General features: G+C 36.6%; 1 protein-coding gene across 1 annotated transcript; it reads left to right on the forward strand.

The window, feature by feature from the left end:
- Positions 1-1,994: 1,994 nt before the first annotated feature.
- LOC143549140 (RNA polymerase II C-terminal domain phosphatase-like 3) lies at positions 1,995-7,194 on the forward strand. The gene is made up of 12 exons (XM_077040122.1): positions 1,995-2,711; positions 2,803-2,935; positions 3,042-3,097; positions 3,200-3,260; positions 3,339-4,598; positions 4,753-5,313; positions 5,397-5,543; positions 5,646-5,902; positions 5,985-6,096; positions 6,180-6,437; positions 6,517-6,563; positions 6,638-7,194. Exons 1-12 carry the CDS (start codon positions 2,239-2,241, stop codon positions 6,699-6,701), a joined length of 3,429 nt encoding a protein of 1,142 aa, XP_076896237.1. The 5' UTR covers positions 1,995-2,238; the 3' UTR covers positions 6,702-7,194.
- The last annotated feature ends 10,836 nt before the right edge of the window (positions 7,195-18,030 follow it).

The raw sequence follows: 18,030 nt of genomic DNA on the forward strand, positions 1-18,030 counted from the left end.
GAAATAAATTAGAACAAAAATGAGAATGGTAATGTGACGAACATTATTTGTTGAAGATGAGTGGAACTGGTAATTTGCTTCGATGTTGTTTGTTTTGATGGGAAATTGTTTGACGTATAGTCTGAAGGTTTGAAGTAAGATAACAATTTTAACAATTTAAGGATGAACGTGTCAGCTGGTACTATTGTGACAACTAAGGCACTTGGTGAGGAGAGGTTATACTCAAGGTACAAGGAGGCGGTGTTGAATGATATATTGCGGCAAGATAAGGATAACAATCTGATACCAACCATTGACTCTACCAATACAAATGCCTAGGGGCAATGGTGGATCTACCTAGTAAAAGGGTGGTTCCCCGGCACCACCTGAGTTTCGAAGTTATAGTGTATGATATATAGAAAATATTAGAGGAAACCACCTTATAAATTAGGAAGGAACCATTTTTTTAACAATATGAGTGATGGTCTAGTTGGTAAGTTGTTGGTTTTGTAAACTAAAAGTCATGGGTTCAACTCTGTAAACTAGCATTTTTTTTAGCTTTTTTTTATTTTAAATATAACTTTATATCAATTATACACTATAATTGTTCTTGGTATTGTTAATTGTTAAGTCATTTGTTAAATTTTAGTTTTAGTTTGTTAGTTTTAATTTGTTAGTTTGTTAGTTTTAATTTGTTAGTTTGTAATTGTTGATAAAGGAACTGATATACATAAAAAAACAATATAGAATCCGATTATATGCTTCGGCTAGACTTACTAAAGCATTGTTGAATTGTTCGTTAGCTTTTTGTGGTTATTGTAAAGACTATTGTATTTATATTATGTCTTTTTTAATTTCTAATGACTGTGTTTTTTTTATTATTTTATCGTGTTTTTATCATATAATGAACTTTTCCTAAACCATCGAACTAACCCGAACCGACCCGAAAGTGCACAACCTGAAAACACGAACCGAGCCTAACGATGATCAAAGTTCTACTACACACTGCACAATCGTCTTCATCCTTAAACACCAGATGGTTTATGAGATCCTTGGTTGGCTCAAACATTCTTTTAACCATGTCCTTTGAATAAACGATTACATTGACTATCTGATAAACTTACATTGCACCATCCAATTTGTATAGGTTTCACTCTTGTTTCCACCTTTCTTGTACCAGGATTAGAGCTGTAAACGAGCCAAGTCGAGTCGAGCTCGGCTCGTTTACTTTATCGTGCTGAAAGTCGAGCTTGAGCTCGAGCCGGGCTCCTTTAATTTTTTTATTTTTTATTTATTAATTTTTTATTTTATATTTTACAAATTTTAATATATGAAAACAAAAATTATAATTTTAACATACATATTATATAAAGTTTATAAACTAAATAATTTATACCTTGACGTCTTATACCTTTATATGTTTTATTTTAGTTATTCTTTTATAAGGTTTAGCTATCGAGTGGTGATATATATTTATATTTTATTTTTATTTCTTGGTATGCTATTATTATATATAAATATTAAAATTTAGGGTTTAATCTAACGAGCGGAGCTAACGAGTCGAGCCAAGACCGAGCCACGGCCGAGTTGACCCTGGCTCGAGCTCGACTCGTTTAGAAATCGAATCGAACTCATTTAGAATCGAGCCTTTTCGAGCTAAGCTTTTCGAGCAAGCTTCAAACGAGGCGCGGGCTTTTTGTACAGCCGAACCAGGATCCACGTTTCAAGTGTAGTGTTTGTATTCCGTGCTCTCACTACGTAAATTGATCCGATTATATTGCATAGATAGATAAATACATTTAGAAGGAGTTGAAATGCAACAGGTGCAAAAAGCAAGGGACCATATATATAATAAAACTTCCAGCAAGTCGTAGATTCAACCCTTGCTGACGTGTACGGCCAAGATCCCAAATGTGTTCCGGCTTAGATCTACTCTAACCCCCGCTTTTCGTACCTTTTAATTTCTCATCTTTCCTCTCTTAATTGGGTTAGTTTTGTCTGTCTGCTCATCATCTTAATAATAATATCATCCGATCTCAACAATATTATTATTATTATTTCAAATTTCAAATTCAAATTCATTTTGATTTCGATATTCAATTCAAACGAACGTTTCGATTTCCGCATTCAATTCGCAGATTCCGATTTACGATTTCAATTTCAAAACCCTAGCTTTCAAATCCGTCAAATTCGTCAAATTATTATTATTGTTATTATTACATCGGTAGGTAATAAAAAGGATAATAATAATTATTATTAATGGAAAAGGATTTAATGAAACCTATAGATGTAGAGGAAGGTGAGATATCGGTTGAAGAGGCGAATCGGACGGCTGAGATTGAGGATTCGAAACCGTTGCAGAAGACTCAGCAGATTTGGACGATGGAGGATCTGGTTAAGTACCAGAACAAGTATCAGATGTCTAGAAACTATGCACCTGGCTTGTATAACTTTGCCTGGGCTCAGGCTGTGCAGAATAAACCACTTGATGATTATTTAACAACTATGAATAATAATAATAATCATATTAATAATACTACAACTGTGGTTGTTAATGATGATGATGATAAGGTTATAGTGGATTTAAGCGGTGAGGATGACGGTGAATTGGAAGAAGGCGAGATTGATTTGGATGTGGAGGTGGTTAATGCTGGTGGTGAACACAATGTTGATAAGTGGATTAATGTGATTCGTGTCGGGTTGGAGAGTGTGACTGTGAATGATGCGAATAAGTAAGTTTGATAATGCGAATAATGAAACTAAAAATTGTTGAATTGGTGTAAGTTTTGATTGATTGACTTGAGGTTAATGTTTTGGTTGTAGATCGTTTAGTGGAGTCTGTGCTAGACTCGAGGATATGCTGGACAGTTTGTCGACATTGCTTTCGGAGAATTCTGTGTTGGATAAAGATGATTTGGTTCAGTTGGCGTTTGCTGCTGTTCAAGTAGTTGATTCAGTAAGATAATGTTAAAAGAATTGTTTTGTTAGTTGGATTTGTAACCTTTGGAAACTGCGTTTTGTTTGATTGTGTAGACGTGTGACTGGTAAGTTTTTGATTGCAGGTGTTTTGTTCGATGAATCAAAATCAGAAGGAACAGAGTAGGCAGATAATGTCAAGGTGTTTGTTTGTTTATCTCTTTTTGTTAAGTGTTCAAATGTTTTGGTCTCATATTAATGTATGACGCTGTTATCGTTTCGTCTGTGATGAATGTTTTTACAGGATGCTGACTAATGCTAAAAGCCATATGTCTGCATTGTTCTTCTCTGAACAATTGAAAGAGGTGCGGTTAAAGCAAAGATCATTCGAGTTTGAGTATCTTGTAGTGCCATAGTATTGATTTGTCTTTTTGGTTATACAGGTTGAGAACATGTTTCTGTCATGTAACTCGAATGATAAGGACAATGATAAGGAAGGAGATGGAGTGAATCATGTTATTCAGAAAGCGGCTTCTGTAAGTGAGGAATCTGTCATCGATGCAACAACGATGGGACTTTCAGATCAAAACCCTAAACAATCAGAAACTTTGAAATCACAAACATCTACTTTCAAGAACAGAGTACTGCTTCCACTTCTTGATCTTCATAAGGATCATGATCTTGACAGTCTTCCATCACCGACACGTGAAACTACAAGTTCTTTACCTTTAGGCAAAGGACTCTTTGTTGGCGATGCAGAAATTAGACCAGAATGGCCCACACCTACCCCACGTGCATTACCACACCGCTATGAAACTGATGCTTTAAAGGCAGTTTCTACTTATCAACAGAAATTTAGTAAAAGCTCATTTTTTTCAAGTGATCTTCCAAGCCCAACCCCTTCTGAAGACAGTGGTGATGCTGGTGGTGATTGTGGTGGTGAAGTTTCTAGTTTCTTGAATGTTCAGACTTCAAATATTATAGATACAACCACTTTAGAAAAAAAAGATGTTTCCAGCATTCCAGAAAGACCTAGTGTGCAGTTATTTGCAAATACTAGGAATGCTGCTCCTGTGTATTCCACATCTAGTACTGTGGTTAGGGCTCCAAATAAAACAAGGGATCCTAGGCTCCGTTTAGCCAATCCTGAAAGGTCATTGGATATCAATAAGGGGACCTTACCATCATCCAATAAACAAGCTGCAATTGAACCGCTTGATTCAAGGAAACAAAAGGCTTTTGATGAGACTGTTTTGGTAGATGGTCCTGCACCAAAAAGGCATAAACACGATATTTCAGATTCTGTTAATCCTAGGAATATTGTGCCCGCCTCACAAACTAGAGGTTTAGATAATGCTGTAACCTCTGCTTTGCCTAGTACCTTACAAACTAGAGGTTTGGATAATGCTGTAACCTCTGCTTTGCCTAGTACCAGTGGTGGGAGTGTACATATTCCTGTTACTGGTGTCAGTTCCACCTCAACATCCTTGCAATCTCTTTTGAAAGATATTGCAGTGAATCCTACACAGTGGATGAATTATATCAGCAGGGAACAAATGAAGTCAGTTGATCTTGCAAGTTATGCAACACAATCTCCAGGCCAAAGTTCTCCTTTCCGTTCAATACCAATGACTGCCTCTCAACCTTTGGTGGCTGGGAAACAATCAACAGCTAATATGCAGATACCTCAGGCAGCCTCAACGGTTAGCATTTTCTTATTTGGAACATTCATGTGGATTTCTAAACCTTTTTGTTGTCTGTCATTTGCATTTATGTTCCTTTTCTTTTGTTCACAGTTGTTTTTATTATACAAAGAAGATGCTTCTTCTTCATGGTCTAACTTCCGATGTTTTGCAGGATGACTCGGGGAAAATAAAAATGAAACCCCGTGATCCTCGTCGTGCTCTGCTCAATAAGTCGTTACAAAAACAAGAATCAGTCACCAAGTTACCAACGGTTGACGGTACCAAGGTAAATGTAAAGCAAGCAGATCCCAGATTATCATCTCAACCTGTATCAGCACCAGATATCACTCGCCAATTCACCAAGAATTTGAAAAATATTGCTGATATGGTGTCCACATCCGTGAGTGCTTCTGTTCAGATGCCTTCATCACAACCATCACAAGTTCATCCAAGTTTTGTAAACATGAAAGGGCCACCTTCACAGTCAGGCCGCCTTCAGAATGGGCCTGGTCCCGGGTCTGCATCTGAAAAAGTTGCCTCGGGCCCAGGCCCAACTCAACCACATAACACGTGGGGAGAGGTTGAACAATTTTTTGGAAGGTTTGATGACCGGCAACGGGCTGCTATTCAGAGGGAGAGATCAAAAAGAATGGAAGAACAGAAAAAGATGTTTGCTGACCGTAAATTATGCCTTGTGTTGGATCTTGATCACACTCTTCTCAATTCAGCTAAGGTATTATCTTCTCTTGCTTTTTAATCATGAGTATATGTAGGAATTCTGTATCTAAGTTTTAAATTGGTATGCTTTGCTTCTAGTTTTCTGAAATTGAACCAGTGCATGATGAGATGTTGAGAAAGAAAGAAGAACAAGACCGTGAAAAGCCATATAGACATCTTTTTAGATTTCCTCACATGGCTATGTGGACTAAACTTCGGCCCGGGATTTGGAACTTTTTAGAGAAGGCAAATGTTTTATTTAATTACAAATTTGATAACTCAATAGTCAGTTTACAAACTAAAACTGTTTATTTTTAAACCTTTAATTTATTTTTTCTCACACCCCAGGCCAGTAAGCTTTACGAGCTTCATCTTTATACAATGGGAAACAAACTTTATGCTACAGAAATGGCCAAAGTTCTTGATCCAAAAGGGGTATTGTTTAATGGGCGAGTTATTTCAAAGGGTGGCGATGGTGATAATGATGGGGATCCCAAAAGCAAGGATTTGGAAGGGGTTTTGGGGATGGAGTCGGCTGTTGTAATTATAGACGATTCTATTAGAGTCTGGCCTCATAATAAACTAAACTTAATAGTTGTAGAAAGGTATATTGTTATGCATAATCTTGATTTAAAACATAGTTTGGCGCATATATTCTTTTACAATATCTGGATATTTGTATTGCAGATACATATATTTTCCATGTAGTAGGCGACAATTTGGCCTTCCAGGTCCTTCTCTTCTTGAGATCGATCATGATGAGAGACCGGAAGACGGGAGTTTAGCGTCTTCTTTGGCGGTAAAAACGTCTTAACTTAAATTTTCTTATAACTATAATATTTGTTTTTCACTAACACTGTCTACTTGCTGGTTGAAATTTAGGTTATTGAGAAAATACATCAACTGTTTTTTATGGAAAAGTCTTTAGATGAGGCTGATGTTCGAAATATACTTGCATCAGAGCAGAGGAAGATTTTAGGCGGGTGCCGAATAGTATTTAGCAGGGTAATTCCTGTGGGTGAAGTTAGCCCCCACTTACATCCATTATGGCAGACCGCAGAACAGTTTGGTGCTGTTTGCACCAATCAAATTGATGAGCATGTCACACATGTGGTGGCTAATTCTCTTGGCACTGATAAGGTACTTTATTTTTATTCTATATGTCTTAACTGATTTCTTTACTGCAATGGCTATGAGATGAATCTTGCTTTCATGTCAGGTTAATTGGGCACTTGCTACTGGTAGACCTGTGGTGCATCCTGGCTGGTATGAATATCTTTTTTCTCCTTGTGATAAAAGTAGTTTAATTTGAAATGAATTAACCATGTGATATAAAATAGGGTGGAGGCATCAGCTTTGCTTTACCGGAGAGCGAATGAGCATGATTTTGCTGTCAAACCTTGAAAATCTCCAATTTTTTTTCCGGGAAAATGATTTTGGTCTCTTAAAGTTTAAAAAAAGATGACCATAACTTAATATTACGCGAAGAAACACTTCGCCACCATCACCATCTCCATCACCTAATCGATTACAGTTACAGTATACCTTCTAACCCGTGCTGCTTACAAATTCTCGCAAAATTAGTTGCTTTTGAAGATGGTGTGATTTTGAGATGGCGGAGTGACTGAAAAAACTGGGAGGGGAGGGAATGTGGAGGAAAAGTTGAAGTGTGGTGATGGTGGCAAGCTTGAAGAGCCCCAAACTGCCAGTGTTTGGGAATTTTATTAAATATTTAAACTAATAAAATTGAAATGCACAAATAAAAGTTGCATGGTCCAAATGTCAAATTTAAGGAATAATAACTGTGGAAATGGTTTTGGTTAAACATGAAAAAAGAACCAGTACCAATTATATATAGCAAAAATTCTCATTTAATAATCATCATTAAGAACGGTTTTGTTAAAGTAAATTATGTTAAAGTAAATGCTGGTCTAGTAAACACCCATCTACCAATGCCAACAAAAAATAAGCTCTGAAATAATATGTGAATAATAATAGCACATCTCTAGCTGGGTAATGTGGGGCAGTAGTGCGAGGTTCATCTTTCTAGCCGTATTGTGAATGGTGAACTGTGTGACCCCGGGTATTAGTATAGGCATGGCCCGCTGCACGAATCATGTGTTTCCACACTATCTTGATTTGGTGTTAGATGAGTCTTTGATATCCGCAAAAGAATGAAGGGATGTGATCTAATAAATGAAGTACGATGATGTTCATTTTGAACCTAAATAAGGATGGCATCGAGAGGGCACTTTCTTCTCATTCTCTCTTGTGGCATTACAATGACCACAAATAGATTCATTTGATGGCAAGTTCTCATAATGTTCCAACCAAACTATTGGAACTCTACTTAATCCGGAACCCCATCATAGTTGACTAATTTTCCATCTCATTTGGTATTTTGTATTGTACCATTAAACTCTACATGCAATAAACCTCCCATCTAGATCTCCCATGTGAATATGATTGATAATCGGTGGATTACTTGATCACTTGCCTAACATTTAATTCCATCGAGTTCTACTCTCAAAACACTATAAAAATAGAAGGATAACCCATAGGCCTTAGTTGCTTTTCTTCTTCTATGATGTAGGATTGAGTTTGAACTCCACAATTCTTTCCTGAAATCCAAGCCCAGTAGGGTGTCTCTTCTTCGACAATTCATCTTGATATGACCTATACCACCATAGTCATTCTTGATGTGAGATCCATATTTTTAAAATATTCATTATTAAAAAAAAACTGGAATTTGGTCCCAATGTTTTTTTGAATTTTTTTCTTAATATCACAATTAGCTTACACATTAAAGGTTTTCACTTGTTTAATTACACAAAGACTTTTCATTTATACCCCAAACAATCTTTGGTTTCAACCTCCTTGCCCATATGCAACATACATGTTATCAGTATCTATGTGAGTGAACTTATACAAATTTTAGATGGTAAAAGAATCCAAAGAGTTTTGACATTGCGGTTGATTTAGAAAGCACCGATCAAAAAGTGCAAGACGGCTGGATTTAAGTTTCACAAAGGAATACCACAGGAACAAGCAAGATATGACTACCCAAATAGACAAAGAACTACCACATGAATAAGCAAGATATGACTACCTAGGTAGAGATGGGAGGTATAGAGGAAGATAAATAACTTAAGAGCCTTAATGCTCTAATCTCATACAAATTATTTATTATTGGTCGACTATATATTGAAATATATCAAGAACAATTACAATTGAAAATTATTAATCAAACCATTTCTTATAATTATAATTATGGTAAAGATACTAAATTAAATAAACCCTAATAATATATTCCATTCAGTCCTCATAGTTGCAACATATGGAAATCATTGATAGAAAAAAGGCAAAACAATAACGGCATAACGCTATGCTTACAGGAGCTACGACAACGAGTGAAGGGGCAGATGATAATCAAATAGAAACCGAAAGGCATGTTTGATTTGTAATATGCCCGATTAAACTGCATTAATCTGATCCAACAAAAAGTTTTATTTTAATTCATAACATTAGTTGAAACCTACAAGTAGCTTGCAGTAACTAAAAAGCAGATACAACTAAGAGACTGAGTAGTGGTAACTGCAGCAACAGTCTTAACTCGAGCAATGAGCAATGGGAACTGCGAGGAACGACAATGGAACAGTGAAACCATGACCCAACAACACCCCAATCAATGCTAGAGCTGTGAGAACTGTGTGATCACGCTGTGGCAATTGCACCCGACTCGTCCACCATTCGCAACCGATTCACTACGCAATCAGCATCAGCTGAGCAAATCAAACCAAAAAAAAACACAAAGGCAACTCTCAAGCGATTATGAGTGTATTCGTGAAGTGCATCATCAAAGCGACACACAACGCATGTTAGTTATGATATTTTGTGCCTGATGCAGTTTTGGAAGCGATTAATGACTCGAGAAACTCATGATAATCAAAGACGATAAAATTGAACCAAAGGTTCTAAGAACAAAGTTCTTTTATATTAAACTCAATAAAAAAACTACTAACAAAAAAAACCCTAGAACCCTATTTATACAAAAAGAAAAAGAGATAAACATAACACAATAATAGATAAACTAACAATAAAAAAGATTTTCGATGCTCCTGCATCAGTGCCCTTTAGGGACCTCAATTGTTATTTGTCTAAGTTAATGATATCCTTAGAAAGCTAATAAAAGATAAACTAATAATAAAAAAGATTTTCGATGCTCCTGCATCAATGCCCTTTAGGGACCTCAATTGTTATTTGTCTAGGTTGACGGTATCCTTAGAAAGCTCTTACTTGTATGGCAAGTTCATACCATTTTCTACCATTTTTTTGTAGCTTTGGTCTTCCCAACCACACAACTTCAACCATTAATATATCATTTAGCCTAGCTCCGGTCCGGACATGATTTGGTTCGTTGTGAAACTCTCAACTAGTAGTACACAAATACATAAATTTTTATTTATTAATCATATATTGTCAAAAATGGTAAATCAAAAACTAGTATCCAAAACCAAAAGTGTTTAATCCAAATATTGTTACAGGTACAAAGAATATGAACAAAACATACAAACGAATATCAAAACATATTATGTATCCTCAAATTGATGATCTGATGCAGATTGATGATTGTTGTGATTGGTTACAGAAAAAGAGAACGTGTATATCATGATCACCTTACCTTAGATTAAGAAGGGTGTCAAACCACGAAAGTTTCTAAATGAAATTTATTAATATATATGAAGTTTTGTCCTAGTCGTATAGACCAATGCAATTAAGAGTTGAGATGGGGAACAATAACTGATTGTTATAGTAACAAGTAAATGATTGTTGGTTTTGTAAACAGAAATTGGATGCAAGTTCACACACGGGTTTCAAGTACTATAAGCATTTAGGAGATTTCATATTCACACGGTGGATCGTTATAACCTATATGATTTATTAGGTTTCCTAAAGTGAGCATCAATATTCGTCCATCAATCACAACTAGTGCAAAAAAACCTTCACACAATCTAACAATTGTGTATTAGAATAAATCAGCAAGCCCATCATGAGCACAAATGATTGCAATTACCGATCAAACGTCAATGATGCAGGAAAGCCATCAACTGAATGATTAAGTAACAATACACAACACTATGTTCAAGCACACAATCAAAAGATTACAAGAAATGTTGTTCCAAAAAGTTAAGCATGAAACAAACACAAACTTTGCTCCCGGGTATGATATATGATTAATTAGCCACTCATTTCCATGCTGAAATCTTCAAATTTATTGGATACCGAAGTTGATTTAGGATTGAATTGATGAACGAATAGTTTTTTATTTCCAGAAAGTTATCTATCCAGCCTCCAAATATAACACCATAGCTTTATTTCTTACATACCGTTAAGATGTTGTGCTCCCTTCTTTTAGTTAGATCCACAAATGATACCCAGGTTCAGAAAATAATACCATGGCTCAACAAATGTACTCTGATTTAAAGTATGATACTCATTTTTAGTAAACAATACTCAAAATGCTCAATTTCATACAAACTAGTAAAATTAGACACATTAAGCATGAGAAATTCAACAACCCATCAATTGACAAACCTAAATATTTGAGGAAGAACTTTAACAGAATATGAAGATAAGATGCATGAATATTCCATTAACACCTCAACCCCTCTTGTATATGTCCATCCTCAAATATCATTTTAACCGGTGGCGGATCCAGATATTTTAGCCAGTGGGTACCACAAAAGGTTATGTCTAGTCAAACTAAAATGTCACACCCCGACTTAGGGCCTATGCGTGTGACCACAAGTTGATACCTATTTTGTAAATATATCAAAGTTATAGGTTAATTTTAGCGGAAGACTTTTAGGTTTGAATATAATATTAATTTACATTGAAAATTTACTCGGGAATTAAATACCCAAGCATTAGTTTACAAAATATATGTTTCATATATTACAAGGATTAGTTTATAAAAAACGGAGCCATCTCGTAACGCGCTTCTATCTTCATATAGACTCCAATCTTTGCTATTGCTACTTATGCTTAATTGCCTAAAATGGATTTGGAAAAAAAAATATGTCAGCTATATGCGATGAACACGTATGACTCTATAAAACTTTTGAATGACGATTACAATACAAATGTAGTTTTCTTGACAAGCTCAGCGGGAGTATTTCTATTTCCGGTATATGTACCACTGCCCTACACACATAATTATATTCCCCGAGCCATGTAGCCCTGAAAAGAGAATTAGTCATGACCGTTAGCCCGCGGCCACCTGGCCGTTGACTGATTGGGCTGAACAGTTATGTTTTGATCCAGACACATGCGTATTCGGTCTGAGTTGATTTTATTTTCTAATTTGTATTATAACATTTTAGAGAACACGTAATCTCATGTAAACATTGACTGACTTGTTAAGACAAACACCCGTTCATCTTATCGAGTATAAATATGTTTTGACTGATTGTAAAGGTTAACGTATTCACCTGTATCGTCGATGCGTTTGAAACCTATGATTGATTGACTGAGAATGATATTTAACCTTACATAAATAGGTTTGTATGATGTTTTGAATGGTGTTTCTTGATTAAGCTATGATTGCTAAGCTTAACCTTGAAATCGTTTATCTTTGATTGTGAATGAAAAACACTTGGTTTTATGTGACGTTTGATATTGCATGCTTTGGCTTAATAGGTTATAACACGTTGGTAAGTTTCTCCAGGTAAGTAAACGGGTCCCTCGGTTGATTGGGATTTGTACAAATTACTTTCCTTAGGCAAGAAACTTACTACTAGTGATATCCCCCTTACAGTTTACTACATGCCCGTCAAAACATATCTTTTGTTAACATTACTTTGCTACGAAGTAACGTTTATGAAAACTTGTTTACGAATTATTATAGAATGCTTTATAAAATACTTTCAAGGTTAAAGGCCATAGCCTCGATTGATTGTCTAAGCTATAATTCAAATAACTTAAACATAATTCCTACCTTAGATCGGATACTTAGAATGATAATAAGAAAAAGGCAGGGTCTTGATCTACTCGCTTATATGATTGCTACTTGATTACGGTTTCGTTTCTAGCACAAACTTCAAGAAAATAGTACGTTGGCTCGTCTCGGCTATTGGGCACAATTCTCTATGCTTATGTGTGTGAGATTGAGTGTGTTTTGGGATGAAAATGGGTTATTCCCGTCACCCCCTTTTATAGGCGAATTTATGTACCCATCGCGATACGCGATGGGTTTCTTCTTAACCCGCTGCGTATCGCGACACCGCAATTTGACGCCGCCTTATCTGGTGGTGACACGTGGCGTGTCATATCGTACCACGTGGTTGGACAAGTGTCTAGTGACTCAGCCTTTGTCATCGTGTTACGCGATGATCCCATGAGGTGAACCATCGCGTATCGCTACGCCTCCCAAAACTGGGTCTTTGTGCCAGTCCATAGCGCTACGCGATGGGCTTCATGCATGCCCCATCGCGTATCGCAATAGATGAAGATTTCATATTTTTAAATTTTGGTCCCTATCGCGATGGATGAAGATTTCAGATTTTTAAATTTTGGTCCCCATACTTTATAAGTTAGTTATTTTTGGTAAATTCTTATAGGGTTAAAGACGCGGTGGTACATAAAATGGGTCAACCCAAGGTGGGTCGGGTCAAACCAAAATGGGGCAGGTAAAAAACTTACATTACATAAACTATGTATAGAAATTTAAGCAACATATTTCATTAAATATAATAAACAAAATGCGTATTATAGTTGACTTTTAAATGATTTTATCTTTTGAAAACGGTCAATTATAAACTCATTCATAACACCTTAAGTGCTTTTTTTCAACATTTAAATAGTGTAAAGATATTAATCATTAAAAAATAATACTCTGTATAAATTCATATTTCGGTCTAGTTATTATAACAGTCATATTAGACTCTAAATTAGATAGAATGTAAACCTAGATCCCAAATCATCGTTCCTCAAATGACAACAAAAATCTTATGCCTTTCGAATTTCAAGAAACACGAAAACAATAAAATCAAAACGGAACCAACATAAATCAAAATAAAAAAATGTAAACAACTGATGAGCATATCTTATATTTCAAAACAAAAACAAAAAACCGAAATCACAAAAAAAATCTGAACGACATATACCTGATCAGATGTGAAAATCTTTTTATCTTTTACTCTCGTATAACTCGCATATTCAAATTTTCAATTTATGATGTGGTTAGACAAATAAGCAATTTGGGTTTAATTGTTCTTTTTCAAAACAAAAAAAATCTGGCTTGAAAAGTAGAGCTTAAAAAGTTGGGGGTGGGGCACTGTAACCGTAACATTCGGCCCCTCGCACAACCGATATTGTCCGTTTTGCCCACAAAGATCTCACGGATTTGTTTTTGGTTGCCCATGTGGAGACTTCCCAAGAGGTCACCCATCTTGGTACTACTTTCACTTGAGCACGCTTAACTGTGGAGCTCTCCTCTCGCCCACTATCGTTATGCCAAAAACGTGTTGGTGATTTAAGAGGCGGGACATTTACTTATGGACCAAGAATCACTCTTGTCCATGAACAACGTGGGATTTGCCTAGAATGTTACAGTAACATTCGTTAATTTTCAATGGGCATGGGCTTGGGCACGCGCTTGGGCTCGGGCATGGGCTTGGGAATATTCACATTCATTCCTCACACACTCTCTCTCACACCTCAAATCACACACACTTAAACTCGAAGTGCATGCCACTATTTCCGACGTTTGTGTCTCGAAATATGTGCAAGGTGTAGAAATGTCTAGGCTAGACCAAGGTAATGATTATGCAAATAGACTAAATGTCTATAGCTAGATCATTGATCTAGTATTTATACTTGGTTATTCTCATACTATAGGTCTGAGGTATCTTCAAAACAAAATAAGTGAAAGCGCTGATCAAAACAAAAGTAGATACGCTCATAACTTTAAAACTCTTTAATCGAGTCATTTACCCACACACCAAAGTTTACATGGGATAATTATCCCTAAAACTTTAGTATCTGCTTACAATTGGGCTAGTTATATGTGTGTTTGGATCCTCTCATATGTGGTAGAGGGCAGGCATACCCCTCCAAGCGTGGTACAAATTTCCGTCTCATTGAGCCAATTTATAGGGTTGTGAGGGCTTGACTAATGTGATATAATTGGGTCTCCGGTCTATATGGCCACTGATTATTTCGAGTATGAACTAAAGGTTTTTCATAAATGTTTTACCGTTAGTATGTTCACCAGCATGTGTTGCTGACGTATTTTATAATCTGTTTTACAGGTAACCAAGAGTAGATATTTGGAGTTGGAGTCTAGCCGTTAGAGGATCTGATGGATCATGAAGTTTTATTATTAAAATATCGTAAATTATGGTTTATAACTTCAACTCTTTTGTAAACAAACTAACGGGTGCTTAATTCCCGTCTTTTGGAATATATTAATATTTTAACCATAACTTTCGCTTTACAACCTTAAACTCTTATATATTTACAAAACAGATACCAACTACTAGTCATACGTCTAGGCCCTAACTTGGGGTGTGACACCATTATTATTATTCTTTGAAATTCAAAGAAGAATTTATCTTCTCCTCTTTCCCTCTCTCATCTTCATCTTCTTCATTTTTCTTATTATTACTATTTTGTCAAAAATTAAGGTAATCAAGTTATTGTGTAACAGTAGTTGTACTATCTTTAAGGTTTCTTTTATTCTTGTCATCTTTGTAACATCATGAAAATATTGGGTTCAAGTTATCAAATTTCAAAGTCAGAGGACCTAAAATGTCAAAATCTAAACCTTAGGGTTTAAATTGAAAATTCTGCTTTCCTGACCCATCGCGATACGCGATAGATCAAAAGAGAGACCCATCGCGTATCGCGATGGGTTGTCTGACAACTAGGCACGTGGCCTGCCACGTCGCACACCGTTCGCCACGTGTCCCACCACGTGGCCACACGTGGCACGTCGTTCTCCACGTGTCGACACGTGGCATACTGTATGCCACGTGGCAGACCTATATGGTGACGGTGCAACGCTACGTCGCGATACGCGACGGGTGCCTAGGAGGCCATCGCGTATCGCGATGGGCTTCCAGATTTTGTCTATAAATAGCAAGTCCGGGATCTCCATTCCTCACACCAAAATTCAGTATATCCCTCTCTCTCTAACTTCTCACTAGAATCCTATTATCATATACTAGATCCACCTCGAAAACCGTGCCCCGATTCCTCGATTTCCGTGCCCATTCTCTCGTTGTTTGTGCCTTTTTCCACCGACTTATCAACCAAGAAGGCGTTTGTTATATCTCGACATCATGATGGTTAGTCTCGTAAGGTGTGCCGACAAGTGGTGAAGGATTGGTGTTTATCGTTTGGCGTGCCAAGGAAAGAACTACGAAAGGAAGGGTTGATCGAGAAGGAAAAGAAGGTGTAGCGGCGTTGGTGCGCTGCTCGAGTAATTAGGGTTTCCATAAGCCAACAAAGGTAGGTGTAACGCCGATGAAATTAATAATAAAATATTATAAAAGGCTTAAACCTTAAAGTCGAGGTTATACTCGATACCTCGATAAAAGAAAAGAAAATATAACAAAGAAAGAATAAAAGATAGATTATGAACATTTAAAAATATGTATATATGTGTGTAAGTATTTATATTCTTTGTTATAAATCTTATTTAAGGAATAAATAACTATTCTTAAATAATAAAAGAAAAGAATACGCTTCTTAGAAAAGAAGAAACGTAGGGTTTTATAAATAAACTAAAGGTTTATAAATTACTTTTAAAACTAAAGGTTTTAAAGTAAAAGAGATTTTGAACTAAAGGTTCATCGAGGTAAAGTTTATAAAATAAGAGTAAATGTCTTAAGCCGGATTGTATATCCGACTAACAAATGGTTATACTTGTACTATAGGTGCGAGATAGCAACGGGAAAGACCCTCAGACGGTGTTTGAAGCCGATCCAAATCAAAAAGGTTAATACGTCCCAACTTTTACAAAACTTGTTTTCAAACAAGTCAATGTGTTATATGAAAAACTTTACATGAGACTAAGTGTCTCTAAAAGATTTATAAACAAGAGTATAAATACTGGCCTCAGGCTATCGTGTACGTTTGTTTGTATCCTTACATGTGGTGGGCACATCACGCATGGTCACAATTATGCTCGCTTGCGGGGAGTATGACCTTGTGTATACGTATAGGCACTCAACTAGTCGAATGCTGCTGTGTTCGCTGGAATAACCGAGTATAGAGACTTGAGTTTATGAATTGTGTTGTTTTAACTTGATTATTCCTAAGCCACGTTGGGCCGAGACCTACATAGTCTCGAGGGGTGATCAAGTAAAGAAAATATTTTTAGCGTCAACATATTCACCAGCATTCGTTGCTGACGTATTTTCTTAACTTTTACAGGTGATCAAAGTTAGGGCTTGTGATGAAGAAGTACTCAAGATATCCGATGACTCGGATCTTTTTGTTAAACTTATATATAATGTTAATGGTGGTTTTGTAAAAATTAAACAAGTAATCTTTCAAACATTATGCGGGAACTCTTAATCCCGTCTTTTGTATATAAATATTTATAAGTTAAATCCACATGTTTATTAAGTCTTCTGCATTAACCTGCAACTCTGATTTATTTACAAATGTCGTACCAACTGTTGGTCGCACACCCAGGCCTAAGATGGGGGTGATACAGGTTGGTATCAGAGCCATTGATCTTAGCGAATTAGGTATTACAAGATAATACCTAAGCTTCGATCCAAGCATAGGAAAAATATTTTCTATTACTTGTTTAGGGATAAGATAGGTTGGTAACCTTTTCTTTCCCTCTCCTCATTCCAAACCACCAATTTAGATGTCATTCAAAGAATTAATGGAAGGTTATGATCGTGAAGCAAAAAGAGCTGGAATTTACTACTCATTTCCAACAGACAATATGAGCGAGGATTACTATGAAGCATTCTTCAATCCCGACATAGAGCATGATTTAACCAAACCATTCCAGTATCCCGGAATAGAACAAAGTCCAATTAACCTTCCCGATGAAACTCCAAATCAGGCATACCAAGCACCACGACAATCAAGCTACCATCCATCAAGCATACCCATGTATCAACCATCCGAAGTCCCAACGTATTATCCTTCCAAGATTCCTACCTACCAACCATCTGAAGTCCCGCCATACTACCCATCTGGTGTTCCGACATACTTACCACCAAATCCTCACCCTTCATACGCTTTTCTCTCCAACCGAACGATCAAAGAGGAACCAAGATCTCCCTCATCAGGATGGATGCAATGCCACTCAGATCAGCGAAGATGGCATACCGGAACTTCAACAAAGAAGGGCCATCTCGCAAGCCCAGAATGAAGGTGATGATGCCGTACGAGAATTTTTGCATACCAGCAATATCAAAGGAGACTGCCCAATTAATGGAAGAAGAGGACCCAGAGGAAGAGGATCCGGAGGAATAAGAAACGGAAGAAGACCTTAAAGAGGAATACTTGGATAATCCGAATGAAGTGACAACGCGATGGAAGAACCATTCTCTCATCAAAACCCGAGTTATGGTTCTGTTGATCCTTACATGCAATTTATTCAAGAACTCAAGGGCAAAGCATCATCAAGCTTCACACCGTATCAAGGCAAGATCCCGTCAATTGAAGATCAAGTGGATGAAATCAGGGAACAGAACGAAGCTGC

This window comes from Bidens hawaiensis, unplaced genomic scaffold (genome assembly GCF_021521415.1).
Source record: "Bidens hawaiensis isolate Kalapana, Puna unplaced genomic scaffold, B.hawaiensis_p1.1 tig00015444_1, whole genome shotgun sequence".
Taxonomy (NCBI): Eukaryota; Viridiplantae; Streptophyta; class Magnoliopsida; order Asterales; family Asteraceae; genus Bidens; species Bidens hawaiensis.